Genomic DNA, 21616 nt, shown 5'->3' on the forward strand with positions numbered 1-21616 from the left:
AATAAGACGCTGTCTTATTATTTTTTTGGACAGAAAAACACCAGAGGGCTTATTTTCAGGGGAGGGCTTATTTTAATGAACATTGACAGCAATTTTAATAAACAGGTAAATGTGAACAAAAAAATGTACCTTTATTCAATAAGCAAATCACTGGGGAAGAACAGGATGACGCGCTCACTGCTGCAGCTCTGATTGTATGCAGCTCGGAGCGCGGCGTGTGTTTCACGGGGGGGGGGGGGACGGACGGTGTATACAGAGGGTACCGTAATGTAGCGTGTAGCGCAGGGGATCACCTTCACTACAGTAGCAATCTCAATAGGGCTTATTTTCGGGGGAGGGCTTATTTTAGAGGAATCTTACACAGTAAGGGGAGGGCTTATTTTTGGGATAGGTCTTATTATCGGGGAAACACGGTAGGAGACTGGGGGAGGTGTATGTGTTTGTGTGTACATACATAAATGTGTATACATACACACATAAGCACACAAGTATTTTTTCCAAAATATTTCATTTTCCTATTGACTAAGGATAGATTAACTTGTCATTAGCCATATATTATGATGTTAAACATTATATATTAAAGTATAATTACATTAAAATTCCTGTTACTATAATTTCTCAGTTAGAACAAGCCCATTAGATCATCTTACTCAACCTGTTCATTTTACAGATAAAGGAGCTGATGTCCAGAGAAATTAAGAGAACATTAGTGGAAGAACTAAGACTTAGCCAGGGGGAGGGAACCTGCGGCCTCAAGGCCTCATGTGGCCTTCTAGGTCCTTGGGTGCAGCCTTTTGACTGAGTCCAAATTTTACAGAACAAATCCTTTTGCTAAGGGGATTATTCTGTGAAGTTTGGATTCAGTCAGAGGACCACACTTGAGGACCTAGAGGGCCACTTGTGGCCTCGAGGCCACAGTTTCCCCACCCCTGAAGCCTCTTGACTCCCAGTCCAATTTTCCACTGTACTATAGTACCTTCAGCCCTTGATTTTCTGCAAAGATAAGGCAGTAATTTCGGTATACAGGCCCACTACACAAAAAGTACAAAGGATGGCTGTCATATCACTGTTTTTCCACCTTTGTTTTAGGCTATAAATTAATTACATAGATTTACAGCCAAATCCTTGGCTTACTTATTCCAGTTTGTTTGAGTAGTTTAAAAGAAACATATGACCTGTTGAAGAGCATTTCAACTAATTATATGGTGGCTGTCTTGTAAAAAATATAGTCACACTTCTGTATAGGATCACTGGATAGAACTAACCAAAAATATTTATTTTGCTTTATTATCTTGAATCATATTTTTGTGTCTTTTTCAGATAGCTTTATTTCCATTTGAAAAATAAAGTCTATGCCACATAAAAATCCCTATGGCCAACAGCTTCGAATTTCTAAGAAGCACAAATTGGTCTTCTTTTAGATTTATGGCTGTCTGTGCCAACAGCTGGTTAGCAGAACACTGACTCACTGAACTGCTTAGATTTATACCCAGCAGTCCTTCCATCATTAAGACACATGGCCAATCAAGAACATCTTCTTTAAATTGACTAGTAATATAGGAATGTAGAGAAAATGATCATCAGGGCCCGATGCTGGCACTGAACCTCGGGGAAGGACTCGTTTTATGTTTTATCAAAAATCATTAAGCACCTAATGGACTTTTTTGGGTGCTTTGCTGAGAGGCTTGTGTCTTTTGAGTCTTTCCCCTTTTAGAACCCCCAGGAACATTTTGTTTAGACCCACCCTGTGGATTTCACTAGTGCCACACGATATAAATGTGGAAAGTATTTCCATTGTGGGATTATACATTCTGTTTGACTTACAAGACTTAAAAAGAGTTTTCTGGGGTCACAGAGGTTAGGTAATTTGTCTAAAGTGGGATTTGAATCTAGCAGTTCATGACTTAAGACCAGCTGTCTCAGCTGCTTAGTGTAGCTCCTCTAAGAAAATCCTGATAAAGAGTAATACAAAAATATTATGTATATAATATGTAGAAATTTATATATAATATATATTTGTGTATATAAAAATTAATATGCATATACTATATACACATATATAGTATATGTATATATGTGTATTTATGTATGTATCAGGGATAGGTAATTTGGGGACAGCAAAGAACTAATGGTAACAATCCTAATAGTCATGGGAAAGTGCCATGGAGGAGACGAGTTTAAAGTTGCAGGGCACCCTGAGTTCTTTTTTTTCCCATTTCACATAACTGCCAAAGTAACAGTTAAATAATGTGCATTGGAGTACTGCTTTATGCTTTTAAAAAACTCTTATAGTCATTTGAACTTTATAGCATCCCCTATGTAATAGGTAGGGCAGACCTTATCATCTCTCTTCATATTACAGATGAAGAAACGGAGCCCCAGAATTAGGCTTCATTTACTTGCCAGGAGCCACACAGCCACCAGTGGCAGGGCTAACTTGGAAACAGGCCTTGGAGAACAGTGTTTTTACACTGTACCTAGAAAACTTGGGAGAGTACATCTAGGATGATAAAATTATAGATTTAGAGCTGGATGAGCATTTTTAGAAGTCAGGTATTCCAGTCCTTTCATTTGTGAATAAGGAAACTGAGGACCAAAGAAGTAAAAACAAGCTTGCCCCAAGATGATAAAATTTGTAATAGAGATGGTATGTAGGGCATTCCCAAGGGACCCAAATCAATATCCTATAGAACCGTTCTGGGGCCTGCTGACCCCCACAGTTACTTTGCTGTCCCTACTTCTACCTCCATGTCTGACCATGCTTACTTCCCTGTCATTTCTCCATCAATAGCAGGTAGTTTGTCAGGTGAAAAAAAAGAGCAGATTCACACTCAGGAATTTTCTTTTACATGCATATATCAGAAATAATAAAAAAAAAATTAAGAACTGTGAGTATTGGTTTGAGACTGGAAGCCCTCCTTTAAAAATAAAACTTTAATATGGGAAAATAACAGTTTTGAAAACAGGTAAGTTGATATTCGTGATTGTTTTCAATAGTAAAAGAGTGTTATTTTTAAGAAAGGCTCCTTTTAAATACAATCCCTACTCTCAAGGAGCTCATATTTAATACATAATTGAGGGAGTTAAAACACATAAGAAAGTTCAGCTAGAGGATGATTGGAAAAGCCCAGAAGTCCCAGCAGAGGGGCACGACCCAAGAGTCTTCAGGATATATCAGCAGCTGGATGTCAGTGTCTGGGGGCTCAAGTTTCAGGGCACATCTTAATTCTAGCTTGGGAAGAGTGGAGTTGTTATCCAAGTTCAGTTCATCCAAGCCTTGTGTACAACCATGGAGCTGGGGAGAAAGGATGAAGGGAAAACATAAAAATTAAGTGGTGGGAGGGGAATTGAGGAAAACATAACATGGGCTTATAAATCAAGTAGATTTTAAACTCCTTGAGGCAGTAGTATAAATTGTCATCTTTATTTTTCAATAAGTATTTTTTACATTAATCTTCCCTCACCCCACCCCCAAGTATGCAAGAATCCCTATTGTCATTGTCATCACAAAACCTAGACAACCTCATCTTCAGTTGTGATTTGCACACATGCACTCTCAGTAAATATTGACTGATCAGTCATATTAATGGCTAAAGCAAACCCTGAAGGGAGGGAGTTACTTAGAAGGTTTCCTAAAGGTAGCTGTCTGCATTGGTATTTCTGACTAGCGTCTTTCTGTTGCATTTTCGAGACATTAGCATGTGATTATAGCATATGTCCGTTTACCCTTCTAATGTATCTGTTATTTAGGTGGCTATGTATCAGTCCTTCAGTGTGGGACCTGCTCCTTCACAAGTGCCCTAGGCAGTAGAAGACAAAGTTTAAATGGTACAGTGGTCAGAAAGTGTGTTGTAGAACAGTGGTGTCCGACCAAAATAGAAAGGGGAACCACTTAACCATACATCGGGATCCTTGTAGGCTACATGTTGACTTAGAATATTACATATTAATATTATCTATATTCTGTTATTTTTATTTCTTTTGTCAAATGCTTCCCGATTACAGTTTAATCTGGTTCCATCAGAATGTCGTGGATTGTGTTTAACACCTGTATTTTAGAGTATTATTCCTAATCAAAAGGAATTTAAAACTTCTTTATATTTGGGACATTATCTGAAGTCTTTAGTGGACAAAAGGAAGTCAGTAATTTCAGTCAATAAATTTTTATTGACCTCCCATAATGTTCATAGCATATACGTGTGTGAAGAACAGGAAGGAAACTATTTTAACTAGACCATCAAGTACATAATAAAGGGAAGTGATGATTAATAAGCCTAGAAATGTAGATTATACCAAGTTTGAGATAGTTTTAAATTGCAAACAGAGTAGTTTGTATTTGAGCCTCTAGGAATTAGGGAGTCACACCAGCTTATTGAGCTACAGAGTGACACAATCAGATTCACTTTAGGAATATCATTTTGGCAGATGTATGGAGAATCGATTGGAAAGAAAAGTGAGACTGGAGGCAGAGAAAACAATTAAACCATTGCAATAGTCAAGATGAGAGGTGATGAGAGTCTGGACTGAGTGGTGGCCACATCAGTAAAAAGTATGGAATTGATACTAAAGGTGTCGTGGAGGCAGAATCAACAAAATTTAGCAATTGAATGAATATATGGGATCAAGGAGAATGAGGCCTTGAGGATGACTACAGTGGAAACTACCAGAATTGTCATGCCTGTGACAGAAATCAGGAAAATGAGTGGACTCTAAACTGCTCCCGTTTGAGTATAACAGCCTTGAAAGTTAATTTTGTTTTGTTTTGTATATGTAAGCATTTAAGCTCCATGAAGGCACCTAGCCAAAGCTTTTATGGAATTTAGTAGTTAAAAAACACGTTAGATAAAGCTAATAACTTTCTTGTTTAAGCAGAAATACCCTTAACTTTTTTTTTCAAAGTGAATCCATTACCATACTTATTGGTTGATTTATTTTTTTAACACCCTTTCATTTTTATGACTAAAGCTGAGGTGATATCCCAAAGTCCTTTATGGAATCATAAAATATTGAAACTAGAAATTACCTTATAGCTCATTTAATCCAACTTACTAGTTTTATAGGCGAGGAATCTGAGCCCAGAAAAGTAAAGAGACTTGCCCAAGGTAACATAATTAGTTTTTGGCTAAGCCAGTCCTTCTCTCCCACATGTACACCTTTTATATTTGGAGAAATTGATGCCAACAGAGGTTAAGTGACTTGTCCAAAGTCATCATAGTAGAAGTGTTAGAACCCAGAGTTGAACCCAGCTTCTCTACCTCAAGTCCAGCATTCCTTTACTATGTCATATTGCTTCTCTTAGAAGTGGAACAGTCCTTATCCCATTTTACAGTAAAGAGAAATGAGGCCTAGGAAAATGAAATTATTTTCCCAAAGTTTCATACCTAATACATGCCTTGTACTAGAACCTTAGTCTTCTGATTCGTTGGTCAGTACTCATTAAGTTACAATAGGAAGTACTTCTAATTTCTTCTTGTCTAAAAATTGTTTTTTATTTAAAGGAAATATTTCTAGCTTCTTATCTAAAAATTGTTTTTAATTCACTGCATCTTAGTACTAGGTTTTTCTCTTTCCACCTCATCCTATTTACAGTTTTCACATAATGGTGTCTCTGTGCCACCATCAGTTGACCAAAAGTTTAATTGACTATTCATTGAGAGGAGATGAGATCATCTTATCTTTAAAATCCCAGGTTCCTGTTCATTTAGGTTCTGTTTAGACTTCATATGCTTATTTGGCAGAAATAAAATTTATATTATCATCTTACACCGTTTGTCATAATAGTATGCTGAAAATTGACCCAAGACCCGAATATTAAAAGTCATGGCATTTAAAAAAAATTCCAGAGAGAATCAGATCAGGTGCCTTTCAGAATTATGACTAGGAGGAGAATTCTTAATCAAACAAGAGATCATCAAAAGTAAAATAATTTGAATAGCACAAAACTGAAAAAAGCATTTGGGTGAATAGAACTAAGATAATTAGCATAGAATGAACACAGTCAATGTGGAAAAAATATTGTATTATCTATCTCTGATATAGAAAACTAATATACACTTGACAGTCATTCCTCTGTTGATAAAATTTATTATAATTCATATCATTTTGATATGAACTGACAGTTCCCAAAAGAAGAATCGAAAACTATTAGCCATCATGTAAAAGATTGTTCCAAATCACCAATAATAAAAGAATTGTGAATCAAAACAACTCTGAGGTTTCATCTCATACCAAGCAAATTGGCAGAGATAAGAATAATCAGTATTGGAGGGGTGTAAAAAAGATACCACCTCGCCACTCAAACCTAACCTAGATTATTGCAACAGCTCCCTAAGAACTCTCCCTTTCTCAAGTCTCTTACCATTCCAGTTTGTTCTCATAGTGCCACCAAAGTAATTTTTCTTTTTCTTTTTTTTGGAGGGGGGAAGGCAGGGCAATTAGAGTTAAATGACTTGCCCAAGGTCACACGGCTAGTGTTTTTAATGTCAAGTATCTGAGGCCAGATTTGATCTCAGGTCCTCTTGACCCTAGCCGGTGCTCTGTTCACTGTGCCACCTAGCTGCCCCCAAAGTAATTTTTCTTAAAGAATATATGAACATGCAACTCTTCAACTGAACCAACATCACTGGCTTCTTGTTTGACTTAGGATCAAATATAAACTGTTCAGATTTTAAAGCCCTAAACAACCTGATCCAACCTTTATTTCCACCTCATTGGACATAACAGTCTCCCCCTCCCCACCTTTAATCCAGTCAAAGCGGCCTTTTGTCTATATCCTTACTTAGGAAATGCCATCTCCCATCTTTGTGTCCTTTCAGAGCCATCCCACACACATACCTTCTCCTTACCTTGGCCTCTTAGAGCCTCCTCTCTTCCCTAAAGATGCAAGTTCAAGCACTATTTTCTGCATTAAGCCTTTCCTGACACTCACCCTACCCCAATTCCTAGTGCCTACCCTCGTAAACTATATTTACTTAACTACTTTGTATGTGTATGTCTTTATTTTTATTTGTGCTTATTGCCCACACCCCAGTTAGAATGTAAGTTTGTTGAAAGTAGTGGTTGTTTCATTTTTTGTACTTGTACCATCAGCATCTGGTACAGTGGAGTATAGTAAGCTCTTAACAAATCCTTGATTGATTGATGGGTGAGGCAGGCAGGTTTTTATTGATATCTTCTGTTTCTATATCAGCTGCATTTCTGAATATGTCCCTCGCTTCCCCCTCATAATAAAAAGTTTTAAAGAGTAATTCAATCAAGCCAAATCCAACATTATATGTAATATCCACAGTGCTCTCCTTCTGCAAAGTGCATTCTCATATCTCTGGCTAAGCTTGGCCACTGTCATTTCACAGCACTTAAGTTTCTATTGTTCTGTTGTCATCTTGTCCACATATTGTTGTGGTCATTATTTTTCTGGTTCTATTCACATGTACTTCACTGTGAATCAGTCCATCAATCTGCCAGGGCCCTCAGGGAAGTCAAACAACCACTTCATCTATCCCCTTAGACCCAGGTAGAAACATCCCAGGACGCTGAACCACAGTCCGGGGAATAGTATCGGCTCCTGTGTCTCTGGCCCTGCTTCCATCCTAGCCTCCCCAGCCATCCCTGAAGAGTAATCTCTGTGGAGAAGTAGCCACCTCCCTTGCCGCCACCAAAACCAGCCACTAGCAAACTGCCACTGGTAGGGCAGTTTTTGAATTAAAGGGCCCCCCTGCAGACTTGCTTGCTTCTAACCTGGATCCTGCCTAGCCCCTGACCCCCTGCTTATGGAGGTGCAACCTGACAGTGTTCTGGAGGAGCCTCCCCAGCAGCCATCGTTCCTGATGCTGTCAGATGGTCCAAAATTAGAAACGTGTGGATTTGTTGGTGAGCAGTGACGCCAGAGAAGGTGCATTACTATCCCCTTTGATGCTGCACCCTAAGGACCATGGGACCTTTCCATTTCACTTACAACTGAAACCTTGCATATGTGTCATCTCTCCCATTAGAATGTGAAAAGTGAATGCACTGCTTCTTGAGAGCAAGGACCATGGCTTCTTTTCTGTCTGTATCCCCAGAGCTTAAGGGACGCGATAAGCAGTTAATAAATGCTTTTGCATTCATTCATTACAAACATGCTGCTTATCTTCCTGAGTTCAAATGTGACCTAAGACACTTACTAGCTGTGTGACCTTGGACAAGTCACTTAACCCTGCTTGCTTCAGTTTCTTCATCTGCAAAATGAGCTGGAGAAGGAAATGGCAAACTTTTCCATTATCTCTGCCAAGAAGACCCCAAATGGGATCATGGAGAGTCAGACACAGCTTATCCTTATGCTAAAATATGTTCATACACACACCCTAATACACTTACTTAAAAGCCAATTTCACTGGTTAAAACAGTGCAGTATGTTTTCTGTATTCATTAACAACTAGATAAATGGATGGCATCTATCGTTAGGTTGGTTTGCTGGCATTTGGCTTACAGGAACAAACATTTGTGTTTGGCACTTCTTTTCTCGGAAAATGTTAACCGCTCCAAGCCGGGGACTGGGGTTATTGTTTTTTCAGGTCGTGAGAGCTGCAGAGGAAGCTGCTTCAACATTGGCTGGCTCTATACACCCTGAGCAGTGCATCAAAGTACTTTGCCCCATCATCCAGACCGCTGACTACCCCATCAATCTAGCTGCCATTAAGATGCAGACCAAAGTTATCGAGAGGATTTCCAAGGAGTCCTTGCACCAGCTCCTCCCTGACATCATCCCAGGCTTGCTACAGGTAGGGCTTGGGCTTTGTACTTCACTGTATCTGACGGCTAGCAATTCACAGGTCAGACCGCTCAGCCAAAAGTAACCTTAGAACATTTTCATCCTGCTTACAAGTGCATCTTTATTCACAAGGAAGAGGAATTTGGGGGTGGTCGGCAGTGTGCTTAAAACCAGTGTACAGTCAGTAGTGCCCAAGGTGTCGTTGAGATGCATGATCTTTCCCTGGATTTGCTTGAATCTGCCCCTCTCCTTAGTGTGATCGTGCGTTCAAAGAATTTACAGTAGAATGAGGAGAATAAAATATTTACACAGATAACTAATGATATCTCATAAGTGTCACGAGAGTGGCCTCAGCAAAATGCTGCTGGAGATCAGAGGAGCAAGACAGTGTTGCCAACAGGAATGATCAGCAAAAGTTTCATGGGCTTGATTGCAGAACTTTTAAAATTGGAAGAGACCTAATTCAGCACCTCAGTCTGTAAATGAGGAACTGCTGGACAGTGAGACCGAACTGAGCCTTGAAATATCAACGGGATTTCAGCCAGCAGGGTGTGGAGCAGGGCGGGGACAGGGCTGCAGAGAGAAGGGCCTTCCCAGAGTGGCAGCAGCGAGGCCCAGAAAACGTGGGACGTGTTTAGGGGCCACGAAGCAGAATTCTTCAGGCTGGCCGGGGCGTACATTACCCCTCTGAGGGTGATGGTGAGAGTGAGGACTGGCTTATGGAAGGACTTTGACTTCCTGGACCTCAGGCTTTAGTCCCTGTGGAAGGGGAGCCTCTGAAGGTGACTCAGAGGAGGGAAGCATACCTAAGGGGGGGAGCAGTTTGTTCTGTACCTATTTAAAAAAATTTAACATTTTAATAAGTGAAACTTGTTCTGTTTGGGAGAAAAGAAAAATAAGAAACCATAAGTCACCGGGTTTTTTGTTTTTAATTTTTCTTACCTTGCATCCTCTTTATTTCACTCTGGTGCTCAGCTTCCACTTTATATTCCGTGACATTAACTCTGCTCCTTTGGCCACCCAGGCGTCCTGGGGAGCTCGGTCCAGCTGAGCCTCAGCTGCCTTTAGATGAAAACTTCCTGGCTCTAGGTCTGCAGGCTGGGGCTGTACGTGTCTCTTCCTGCTCTCTTTCTCTGCTCCGGATAACTGCTTAGAAACCCTCTCAGGTTTCCTGCTAGCCGTAAACACAAAATCAGATAATCAGTGTGCACTTGATGAAGATGAAAGACGAGTCTGAAGCCATCTTTAATTTTATTCTCCTTTGTTTCTGGTCCTCAGGGCTATGACAACACCGAAAGTAGTGTTCGTAAGGCCAGTGTGTTTTGCTTAGTGGCGATTTATTCTGTAATTGGAGAAGAATTGAAGCCTCACCTTGCACAGCTCACGGGGAGCAAGGTATGTATATTACACAGTCGGAATATTTTCGGTGCATCTCCCCATGATTCCCCAAACCAGCTGGGAAACCACCCTGTTGGCAGCCTTTATCACCTTGGAAGGTTTAGTTTTGCCTTGTTTTCCAAAAAACATTGCCTAAAGATAAACAAAACAGACTCTGCAGTGTAAATGTCTTTATATCTACTCCAAGATTGTAATGTAAAACACTCCTAACTGTTGTTTTTCATTTTATCTTTCAATGCTGGTTTTTTATTTTGTCCTTGATTGCTGAATGTGACGGCGTCAGAGGCAGTGTTCTGTGCCGTGATCTTGGAGGTTTATAAAGTAGTTTTCTCACAGCTGTCCTGGGAAGTAGGTAGATGCGTATCACCCTCATTTCACCAGTGAGTAAACTCAGGCTCTGTGGGGAGTGGTCGCTTTGTAGGCTCTTTGTGGCCCTGTAATTAACAAGTGCCAGAGGTGGGACTGGAACCCAGTTCTCTCCTGATTCCAAGTCTGTTGCTTTTTCCACTAGGCTACACTGCCTCTCTGTAAAATCTGTGCTTTACTGTTTTTGCATCAGACCCTAATGTTGGGAACACTCTGGTTTAGTCAAACCCTGCTTTTTTGGGATGCTTTACACCACATTTACATAGCAAGAACTTTGTTTATAAAGATCACAGTTAACCCTTGGTGAGAGAGCAGTACATAATATTATCCCCCTTTTACAGATAAGGAAATTGAGTACAGAGAAGGGACTTGCTCAGAACAACATGCTAAGAAATGGAAGAATCGGGGAGCAGCTGGGTGGTGCAGTGAATGAGCACCAGCCCTGGAGTCAGGAGGACCCGAGTTCAGATCCGGCCTCGGACGCTGACTCTGGGCAGGTCACTTAACTCGCATTGCTTCCAAAACCAAAAAAGAAGAATCAGGCTTGTCTAATTCTGGGTCACTTCATTTCACTTCTGGGCAGTACGGTGGCCCCGAGGAGCTTATATACCAGGACAGATTGGGCAGATTTAATTTATTCTCATCCCAGATGTTTGTTTGTTTGCTTTTATTTTTCCCAAAGCCAGACCAACCCCCACGCAATAGCGATACCCTTAAAGCCTTGACATTGGCACTCCATGCATTGATATTGTAAAGCAATATCAATCCCAAACCAATGTGCTTTCCACTACTAGTAGTAACATGGTAACTTCTGGTGAAGCCTGGATTCTATTTTGGTTTGTCAATGTTTTAATTAAAAAAACACAAATTTTATGAATGACTTGTGTTTTTACATCAGTCATTTCCCTACCTTCACACCCAGAATGGAGCTTTTTCTTAGAAATTAAGAAAAACTTTTAAGCAAAAACAGCTTCTAGAATTGCTTGGGCTCTCTGCCAGGCAGCATTTCAGGCATTCCATTTATTTGTCAGTCATTGTCTCCCAGAAAATGGAGAGGAAACTTAATTTTCCGTATCCTTATTTAAAGTTGCATAGCTACAAAACAGATCCAGATTCGTTTTAGGGAGAAGGCACTAGCTACAGGGTAGGAGGAAGAGGCTTCATTTAGAAGATTGTGCCCAAAGAGATGAGGGATCTTAAAAAGTAGAGGTGAGAAGGTGAGTACATTCCAGGTGCAGCGGGGACAGCCAGCGTCAATGCATGGAGAAGGAGAAACAGAGTTCCACATGTGTGAGGAGCTGTAAGAAAGCCAGGCCTGGAATGTATGTGGCTAAAAGGGAGAAATGTCCAAGGAGGCCAGATATAAAGAGCATTGGATGCCAAAGAGGAATCTGTGTTTGATCCTAGAAATAATAAGGAGCCACTGGAGTTTATTGGGTGAGTCAATGACATGGTCAGATTTGAGCTAATTTAGGTGCTAGGAAAATAGCCTTGGTAGCTGTGTGAAGAATGAAGCAAATCAATGAGAGGCTTGAAGTTGGGTAACCGAGTCAGGAGGCTGTTGCCATAGTTCAAACAAGAGGTGAGAAGGACCTGAGCTAGGGCGGTGGCTACATAAGAGAAGAGGTGGCAGCTTTGGATGTGAGAGATGTTATAGAGATTTAAAAAAAAAATACAAGATTTGGCAACTGATTAGTTATTTGGAAGTGAGGAATCAAGGACAGTGCTGATATTGAAAACCTGGGATAATGATGTGCTTTACAGAAATGGGAACATTCAAGAGGGGTGGGTTGGGAGTGGGAGATGAGGAGTTCTGCTTTGGATACTTATAGGCAGCCAATTTGGATTGTCTAATCGTAGTTGATGAAGCAGATCTGGAGCTCAGGAGAGACAAGGGGTTAGATATAAGATCTTAGTCATCTCTATGGTGATGAAGAAATCTGAGGGAGCTGAGTTACCCAAAAGAATAGAGAGAAAAAGAGGAAGAAAAAGAAGAGGGCCTTAGGCAGAATAATTGGGTTAGTCCCACAGCGGGTGAGCATCATAGGATGATGAACCTTCCAAGGGAATTGAGAAGAAGCGACCTAATAGATAGGAAAACCAAGGGGAAAAAGCGTCAGCCACACCCAGAAAGGAGGGTGTCCAGTGCTACAGAGAGATCAAGAATGACGACTTGGGTGACCTTGGAGAGGGCAGTTTCCAGTGAATGACGAGGTCAGAAGCCAGATTGGAGAGAGTTGAGAGGAAAGGAAGTAGAGACAGCAAGGGTAGACAAGCTTCTTCCACTGGCAGTCAATCACAACTTCACCAAACTTAGGTGAAAGTTAGGTAGGACATGGAACAGGGTCATTCTTTTTGAATTTTATTTATGATTATACTTTTTTGCCTTTTATATTAAAAAGCTCAATAGAATAGTTCCCCCACTATTGGAGAAAGCCACATATAGTTGTAGTCATCCTAGGTGAAGAGAGAAAATGAATGAATGGAAAACTTGGGCTTGGAAAGCCATTGCTTTGTTCCCTGGCTGTAGTGTGTCACATTGAACCGAGGATCACAAAATTTTCTGGCCTCTACAGTTTGGATCAGATACACTTGTCTGTGTTATCTGTCCCTATTTACCTTTTTCAGGACAACAGAGAATTTTCTGGTTTATCAGGATGTTTTAAAATATTTTGTGCACAGGTAATTGTTAAATTGCTATGCTTACTTTGATAAAAAATGTTGGTTTTCACTAAAATTTAAATAGTAAATGAATTTTATAGTTTCATTTGAGGTTCAACCTCATAGTCTTAAACTTTCTTTGAACATGTTAAGTTTATTCTAGTAAAATAGCCAATTTTTAAAACTGACTTATTCCAATAATTCATCCTTATCTTTTCTTTTCAGATGAAGCTATTAAATTTGTACATAAAGAGGGCCCAAACCACCAATAGCAACAGCAGTTCATCTTCAGATGTTTCGACGCACAGTTAATGGAAATATCTGGACCTATTTGTGTAGATTTAGAAGCAATCAGTGGTGCCTCTCTGAGACCTTTCTTCTCCCCTTTTCTTCATTGGCACGCCCAATCAGTACAAGGAGGCCACACAGATATTTATTGCAATCAGTATTTTGGTCCTTTCAAGCTTTTGTGTAGAATCTTATTGGTATTGAATGTAAAGGAAGCAAGGCCTGTGTTGCAGTCTTCATACAAAAAAAAAAGAAAAGAAAAAAAAAACAGCCATAACATGTTTGTGCAGCCTGCTGAAATCTTTAAAAGGGGGTGTAGGTCACAGTGTTATAAAAGTGAGCCCCTCTACCAGTTTCTTGGTTTAAACTAAAGTGATTAACTTGTTTTAAGTTAAGTTGATACAGATTTGGGGTTTTAGGATCGTGTCAGTTTCTTCATAACCTTTTGTTTCATTATGGGTGTGGCCCTTGCTGAATTTTGCGCCTTTCACAAAGGAAACGATGACAGTGGTGTGTGTATTTAAGTTGTTGTTTGAAACCTACCGAAATGTGAATTATGTCTTAGAAAACAGTTAAAATTAAAAACAGCCGTTTACCAGGTAACTACTAAATGCCCCCAAGATTTTCGTTTTCAGTCTTTCAGCTGTATATAAAGTACCCTCGCTTTTTAGTAGAGATTCTGAAAACTGACAAGTCTTTAGTATTGACTTTAGGTTGAGGCTCAGTTCCTTTAATTACGTGATATCTGTTCCTGGGCATAAAACTTCTTGACAACTGGTTTAAAGTTCAGTTGAATCCAAAAACAAAAGCCAAAGTCTGTCATAAAATCATTTAGCGAAATTCCACTTGCCAGGATTGTAGGAGAGATTGTACTCTAGGGATCTTTATGGAAACATGATTTAAATACCACCCTTGGGATAAATGTAGAGACCTTAAGTTTAAGGCTATGTTCTAAGAATTGCAATTATTGTTCTCTAGTGGCCCATTGATATTTGATACTGTATTCTTGGTTTTCATTTACCCTGAAGCTTCAAGGTAAAAATTATCTCAGTTCATTAATGACAGATAGTTTTAGAATTTGACTTTTCTTTTTAGGTAGAATAGGAGACTATGGGGTAAATTCAAATAGATCATGACTCAGGAGTCATTTCTTATTATATAAACCAAAATTATTCTCTGCCAATTTGTTGAAATAAAACCTCAATTCACTGACAAAGAAAATTTCACATCTGTTACACTAGGCAATAGTGAGAAGAGGGAACTCTAAAATTTTACTCCAAGTAAATGGTGAATAAATTAATCTTAGAGGATGTAAAACTTCACAGCTCTTCCTGTTAGCCCTCTCCACAACTTACCTGACAGGTTTAGAATTCAGAGCCATAGAATGGAAGATAGGAGAAAATACATAATTTTTTTCCTTATTCTAAAATTATTTTAGATATTTTATAAAAACATATAGTATGCACTGAGAATAAATGCACTGTATAATGTCCACAAACTAATGTAGTGAGTGTTCTCACACTACAGGATGGACTTTTAAAGTGTAATTTAAATATATAGGAAATACATAGCTGCTCCTGTTAGAATTCAGTGGTGGAAAATATTCCACCGGATACATCAACACTTGCCATTTGGTTGGAATACTAATTTATTGTAGGAAAGAGCACAAGGGGAAAACCATAATTTTCTGAGAAAGATTTTTGCAATCTTATTTAAACTGTAAAATGTTAATTCTTATCCTTTTGCAATGTCTGTCCACTCTAAAGCATGTTTAATGAAAATAAATGATGATGGCTGTCTTAAGCGAGTTAAATTTTATCTTATGTCTAAAAAAGTTTTTAATGGCATACAAGTGTGGTTGAATGTAATTGGCATATTTGGGGCTGCAAAATATAGAACCAGGCCTTACTTTCTTGATCAAATAATATTTTGTTTGTTGACAGATATTCATTGATGTGATTTTTCTTTCACTACACAAGTCAGTCAAAGATTCTTTATTCTCTGCTGTAGAAATGTGTTGCACCATAGAAGAAACATTCTGGTTAGATTATTTATCAATTCGTTTAAATATAATGTATATAGTAAGTTTCCCTCTCCCTCCCTTCCCTTACTCCCCTACAGAGTCCTGCATCCCCTGTGTCCTTTAGCTGGGAAGTATCTTGAATGTTGCCCAATTTCCTTGTAGTACTCAAAGGGCTAGCCATGAACACCACTTGCATAACCTTCGATCTCTTAACTTACCAAAAGAGAGAGAGAATGTACAATCACTTGTCAGCAGACCTCAAAGTCTCTTGGCTTACAGATCTGGAAACTCTGATAGCCACCAAGGAGAGCAAATCTGCATGCCGCCCATCGCATCATCCTGAAGGTGAGAGCAGAGCCTGGCTGCCCCAGCCAAATCTCAGCAACTGTAGATGCCTTTCCTTGCCTCTCCTGTCCTTCGGGGCTCTTGCTAATTTAAAAGAAAGAAAGAACAAGAAAAGAAAGTAATTCAACAGAAACTTTGCCTCCCCAGCTTACCAACTCTGAATTTTCAGTGCCCTGAAAAAGCCCATCACCCTCTGGACCTCGGGGTTGCTATCCATTGTGCTATTGACATCACCACTAAGCTAGGGCATGGGCAAACCACTTGATCCATACTCCCCCGCCCCAGGTTTTAAGTACTGTAGTTCTCATGTAGTGCAGAAGTATCGAGGCATGTGGCTTTCTCAAAGTACACCATGTGTGCTTGGCTGGATGATAAATGACAACAATACAAGACTGTCTTTTCTATTGCTTATTATTAGCTTCTCAATAACCTGTATAAGTAATGCAACTTGCATCTTTGTCATATAAAACTTCTTTTCCTTTCCCCAGTACCCTTTATTTATCAAGCATATTACATATTAAAGGACAGCAAAAAGAACGTTGTAGAATTACAGCCGGATTTTGCTAATAATAATGTTTGGAAATAAAAACGAAAAGCTTTGAAAAATGTCAGCCACCAGAATGGTTTTGTTTCCAGTGTGTTCACACGCATGGTTACCCACACAAACATACACACAGGCACAAAGACACACACATATACACACACACTTTTTTTTTTTGCTTTTGTCATGTTACATCCATATCTGTATTTATATCTTAATATTTGTTTCACTTTTAAGTGTATCATGGCAAATGTACAGATGTTTTTGTTAACATTAACGTGATAGGATTTGCTAAAAAACAAAAGACAAAAAAACCCTTTTGAGTTTGCCCTAGAATAAATAAAGCTTACATTTAATTTCTTGTGATTGTGTGTTTTTTCGCCCAGTAGTTCAAACTTTGCACCATATATGACCTTGGAATCAGAAGGTGACTTGTAGAGCTTGGTTAGGTTATAAAGAGGTATTTTCTTTTAAAAGGATAAAAGCAGAAGGAAATTCATGAAACCCATCCTAAGGGGAGAGTATCCTTTGTGTCATTTGAATCTCAGGTTAAGCTGGAGATAGCTTTATGTCCTGCATTCCTAAGAATCTAAAAGCAGGGCCAAATGAACCAATCTGATCCGTTTCCAAAGAATGTCATCTCTCTGAATGTTCATTTACTTGACTCTTGAAACTAGTTGACTTTCAGAGGCCTTTCCAGCTCCAAATCCTATGTCCCATTGTGTAAGAACCACAAACCATAACCATAAAATGAGCCAGTCTGTGTCTAGCTTTATGAAAGTAAAGCAGTGAACAAGACCAGTGGAGTGATCGAACAAGCATTGGGCCCAGGGTTCCAGAGTCCCAGTTTCTGATTCTGACTGCCACTAAATAATTATCTCTGCGATTTGAGGCTAATCATTGCCACCCTAAAGCCAGGTGGAGCTACGTTCTTAAACAATGCCAAGATTACATACCCAAATGTCGTACCCTCCCTAATTCAAATAACCCTTTAGTAGACTTGTGAGTTGCCAAGGTCAAAAGATTGGTCACCTTGCAATCAAATGCAGTGAACTTCTCTGCACTTAGCTAGACTGGTCCTAAATATGCTGTCTGTCCTGCCCATTTCTAGGCCTTTACACTAAACTTTTCTAACTTGGTAGGAGTGGCCAGAGCTTGAGTTCTACTGGCATTGTCTTCAGTATTATCCCCGGTGTTACTTCCATGTCATAACAAGGCATTGGAGAAAAGTGAGGTTGCCCCATCATCCTCCCTTCTCAACCCACCCCATCTACCCGCCCTTTAGCACACACAATTCTTTTACAAACCCTTTAGCCCAAGCTTAGTCTATGGTAACATTTTAGGCATAAATGACATTTGATTTGCTGACTAAAATGGAAACAAGAAAACGTTCACAAAAGCTAGCTCTTTGTAGAACCAACAGCTCATTTCCAAACTCATAAGTGGTGGAGAACTAGAAAAAAACACATATTCTAGTAAACACACTTGAGGCTCTTGTCCAAGCTTTGCCCCCCAGGATGCCATCAGGAAAATTCTAATCCTCTCCGAACGTCGATTTCTTCTTTCGTAACATTAGAGCACTGAACTAGATGATCCCTGATGTCTCTGATTTTACAGTTTTAGGTCATATATTGAGCTCCTTGAGGGCAGATTTAGTCATTAAAAAAAAAATTGCTGACATTTACATATTGTTTATATGTGCTAGGCACTTTACGGTTATTTTATTTGATTCTCATAACAACCTTAGGAGATACTATTATTCCCATTTTACAGATGAGGAAACTGAGACAAACAGAGGTTAAGTGACTTGCCTAGGGTCACATAGCTAGTAAGTATCTAATACCTGACTCCAGGGCCTAGCATTCCGACCACTGTGCCGACTAGCTGCCCCATTAATAATAGTATTGTTATCAATAGAAGCCACCGTTTCCATGTTTTACAGTTTTCCATCACAATCCAGTGAGATAAAATAGTAAAATTAAAAAAAATATATGCCTTGCTTAAAATCACAGCTAGCAAATGACAGTCAATACTTAAATGGGTATCTGTGTGGTGCAGTGGATAGAATGCTGGGCCTGGAGTAGGGAAAACATCACTGAGTTCAAATCTAGCCTCAAACACTAGCTGTATGACCCTGGGCAAGTCACTTAACCTGTTTGCCTCAGTTTCCTCATCTGCAAAATAGGCTAGAGAAGGAAATGGCAAACCACTCCAGTATCTCTGCCAAGAAAACCCCAAATGGGGTCATGGAGAGTCAGACGCGGCTGAAACAGCTGAACAACATGAATAATTGAGCCCACATCTACCTCCAAATCCAGTCATCTTCCATGCAGCATCCTTTTTTTCTTTTTTGCTTTATTTGGTCATTTCAGCTGTGTCCAACTCTTCGTGGCCCCTCGGGATTTTCTTGGCAAAGACACTGGAGTGATTTGCCATTTCCACCTCCAGCTCATTTTTTAGATGAGGAAACTGAAGCAAACAGAATTAAGTGACTTGCCCAGGATCACATAGTTAGTGTCTAAGGCAAAATTTGAACCCAGGTCTTTTCTGTTTATTTTATATGTCTTCTCCTAAAGAAAATAATAAAACGGCATGTTGTCATCCACAGAGTTCAAGATGATTACTCAGGATAATTGTTTTTTTGCAATGCACCCTTTTTGCCATCCTTCAGAAGTTATTCATTAACAATTTGAGAAAACTTTAGCACCATTCTATTGTACCAAACCAATGCATGCAGATGGTTGAGATTTCTTTGTTTTACTTCCAAGTGGTTTGCATTGTTTCCCTCCCAGAGCCCGAATGCTTCTAGGCATTGCAGGAAACTTTAGGAGATAAAAGAAGAAGAGCTTATTAAGGAAAACTGGGGGGTTTTTAAGTGTAGACAAAGCCACATGGTTTAGGTCCAGCTACTCCAGAGGTTCTTAGAGAAGAGGAGACAGGGATTCATACTTTGTACTTACATCGTGCAATTATGGAATAGAAATATTGTTATTAAATATACATATGGAACATACCCTATATTAGGTATTGTGTTGCAAGTCACATTTGGAAAACAACTTTCATATACTCTCCTCCATTTGATCTTTACCATAATCTTGTAAAAGTTTGCAGTATGATTCTGCAATCTGATTTCAAACCCACCATTCTACAGAGACTCTTTTCCCAAAGCTCATCATTAATCTCTTAATTGTTCAGTCCTATATATAGCCTTTTTTTCAACCAGCTTCTGACACTGCTAATAGCCCTTTCATGATTAGCTTCCATGACACTGCTGTCTCTTGGCCGTACTACCTGCCTAACTGCTCCATTTCAATCTCCTTGACTGGATCATTGTGAACCTCCCACCCCTTAGCTGTAGGTTTACCTTAAGATCCTGACATGAGCCCTATTCTTTCTCTACACTCTGTCTCTCTGTCGATCTCGTTTCGCTACCATTCTGTTCAGTTATGGTCTTTACACAGATCTCAGCTTCTCCTGAATATTTGTCCTGCATCTCTGATTGCCTGCTCATGCACCTGTCCGTATCAGTCTCCCACTGGCATCTCAAATGTCAAGTGTACCAAACTGACCTCCTCACCGCTCCCCAAACCCATTCCTCCAACGTCCACCTTTCTCTCTTTTGCTTGAGGACACTGCCAGCCTCCCAGCTGCACAGGTTCATAAATTCGGGGTTATCCTTAACTCCTCCTTTTTCTTCCATATCTTAGCATTTGCCGAGTCCACTGGTTCTACTTCAAGAATAAATTTAATTTTTCAGTTAATGGTTCAAGCCCTTCCCACCTTTCACCTGGACTATTGTAATAGCCCCCTAATTAATCTCTCTGACACAAAACATTCCCTTTCACAGCCCATTTTCCATACAACTGCCAACAGGTTGTGAAAGGCTTGAAAAGCTAAAACAGAGAAATGTCTGTGTTCTAGAGGAAACTGGGAACCATGGGAGCTGATTGCGTAAAAGAATGACATGATCAGATCTGCACCTCAGGAAAATCACTCTGGCTGTAATGGGGAAGGAGATGTGAGGGAGGGAGCTAAGGAAACCATCTAGAAAAGCAGTTATGGGGCCTGAACTAAGATGCTGTCTATGTGGAGTAGGTAAAGAAGGGTCAGATATAAGACATGTCATCAAGGTAGATACAGCAACTTGGCAGCTGATTGGATGGGAGACACAAGGGAGATAGGATAACGCCAAGGTTACACACCAGGGAAACTGGAAGAATGTTGGTGCCTTTTAAAAGAAATAGGGAGACATGGAAGAGGGGAGGACATGGGGGGAAAGGGGATAGTTTGGGGCATATTGAGTTCTAGAGGTCAGGAAGAAGAAAGAAGACAATCAGACTGGGGAGTTAAGAAATCTCTGGTAACTTTGCAGAGTGATTTCAACTGAGTAATGAGATCAGAAGCCAGATTATGAAGGATTGAGGAGGGAGCAGGGGAGGGGAAGCCCCGGCAGCAAGGGTAGATGGCTTATGGTAGGAGTCTTCTTGTAGTCACGTAATTTGTCCCTCAAATTCCCAGAGTGCAGTGTCACTTCGGCCAGCAGGACTCAGTGCAGGTGCCACCCTGACTCCTTCATTTTCCCCTCCCCACAGCTGCAAGTTTTTTTCCTCCCTTTTCAAAGCCTTTTGTGCACACTTCTCTATGTCTTTGCATCACCAACCAGACCTTTTCTCCTTAAAGGAAGAAATTGGCCCCCTTTTTGGGGGGGCTGTTTTTTATATCCCCTAAGACATAGCACCATGTCTTGCACTAGTAGGCACTTTAAAATGTTGTTTTTCTTTAATAAATAAGGTAGTTGACAATTTTGCTAGTGAGTATAGTGAGGAAAATATTTTTAAACGTTAAGGGGATGTGGGGCAGCCAGTGGTACAGTGGATAGAACACCAACCCTGGAGTAAGAAGGACCTGAGTTCAAGTTTGACCTCAGACAATTACTAGCTATGTGACCCTGGGTAAGTCATTTAACCTTTATTGCCTAAAAAAAAGTTAACGGTGGGGTTGGGACTAAAATTCACCTCTGATACCTGATTTAGGTACTTTCTACCATTTCAAACTGCCTTCCAGCCTGGTACATCCAAACCCCTCCTAATTATGTTATCAATGTGATACCAACTTTTCAATTTTAAGGGAATAAAATATCAATTTTGTTTCATGGAGTTTTCAGATAACGGGTGCCAGAAATGCCATTAATCTATTATTAGGACACACTCACTAGGATAGAAAACTTTTAGAACCATATAGGTGT

General features: G+C 39.8%; 1 protein-coding gene across 1 annotated transcript in view; it reads left to right on the plus strand.

Annotated features, from left to right (window-relative positions):
* Positions 1–16727, plus strand: part of LOC138145254 (CLIP-associating protein 1-B-like) — a 61700-nt gene extending 44973 nt beyond the window's left edge. Inside the window, exons 7-9 of the mRNA XM_069066892.1 lie at positions 8553–8759; positions 10028–10144; positions 13400–16727. Coding sequence (XP_068922993.1) covers positions 8553–8759; positions 10028–10144; positions 13400–13486 — 411 coding nt within the window. The 3' untranslated portion in view covers positions 13487–16727. The remainder of the gene's footprint in view (positions 1–8552; positions 8760–10027; positions 10145–13399) is intronic.
* Positions 16728–21616: the final 4889 nt, after the last annotated feature.

The sequence above is a fragment of the Petaurus breviceps genome, unplaced genomic scaffold, assembly GCF_028583685.1.
Source record: "Petaurus breviceps papuanus isolate PSGF00001 unplaced genomic scaffold, PetGlider_PUasm1.0 90731, whole genome shotgun sequence".
Lineage (NCBI taxonomy): Eukaryota > Metazoa > Chordata > Mammalia > Diprotodontia > Petauridae > Petaurus > Petaurus breviceps.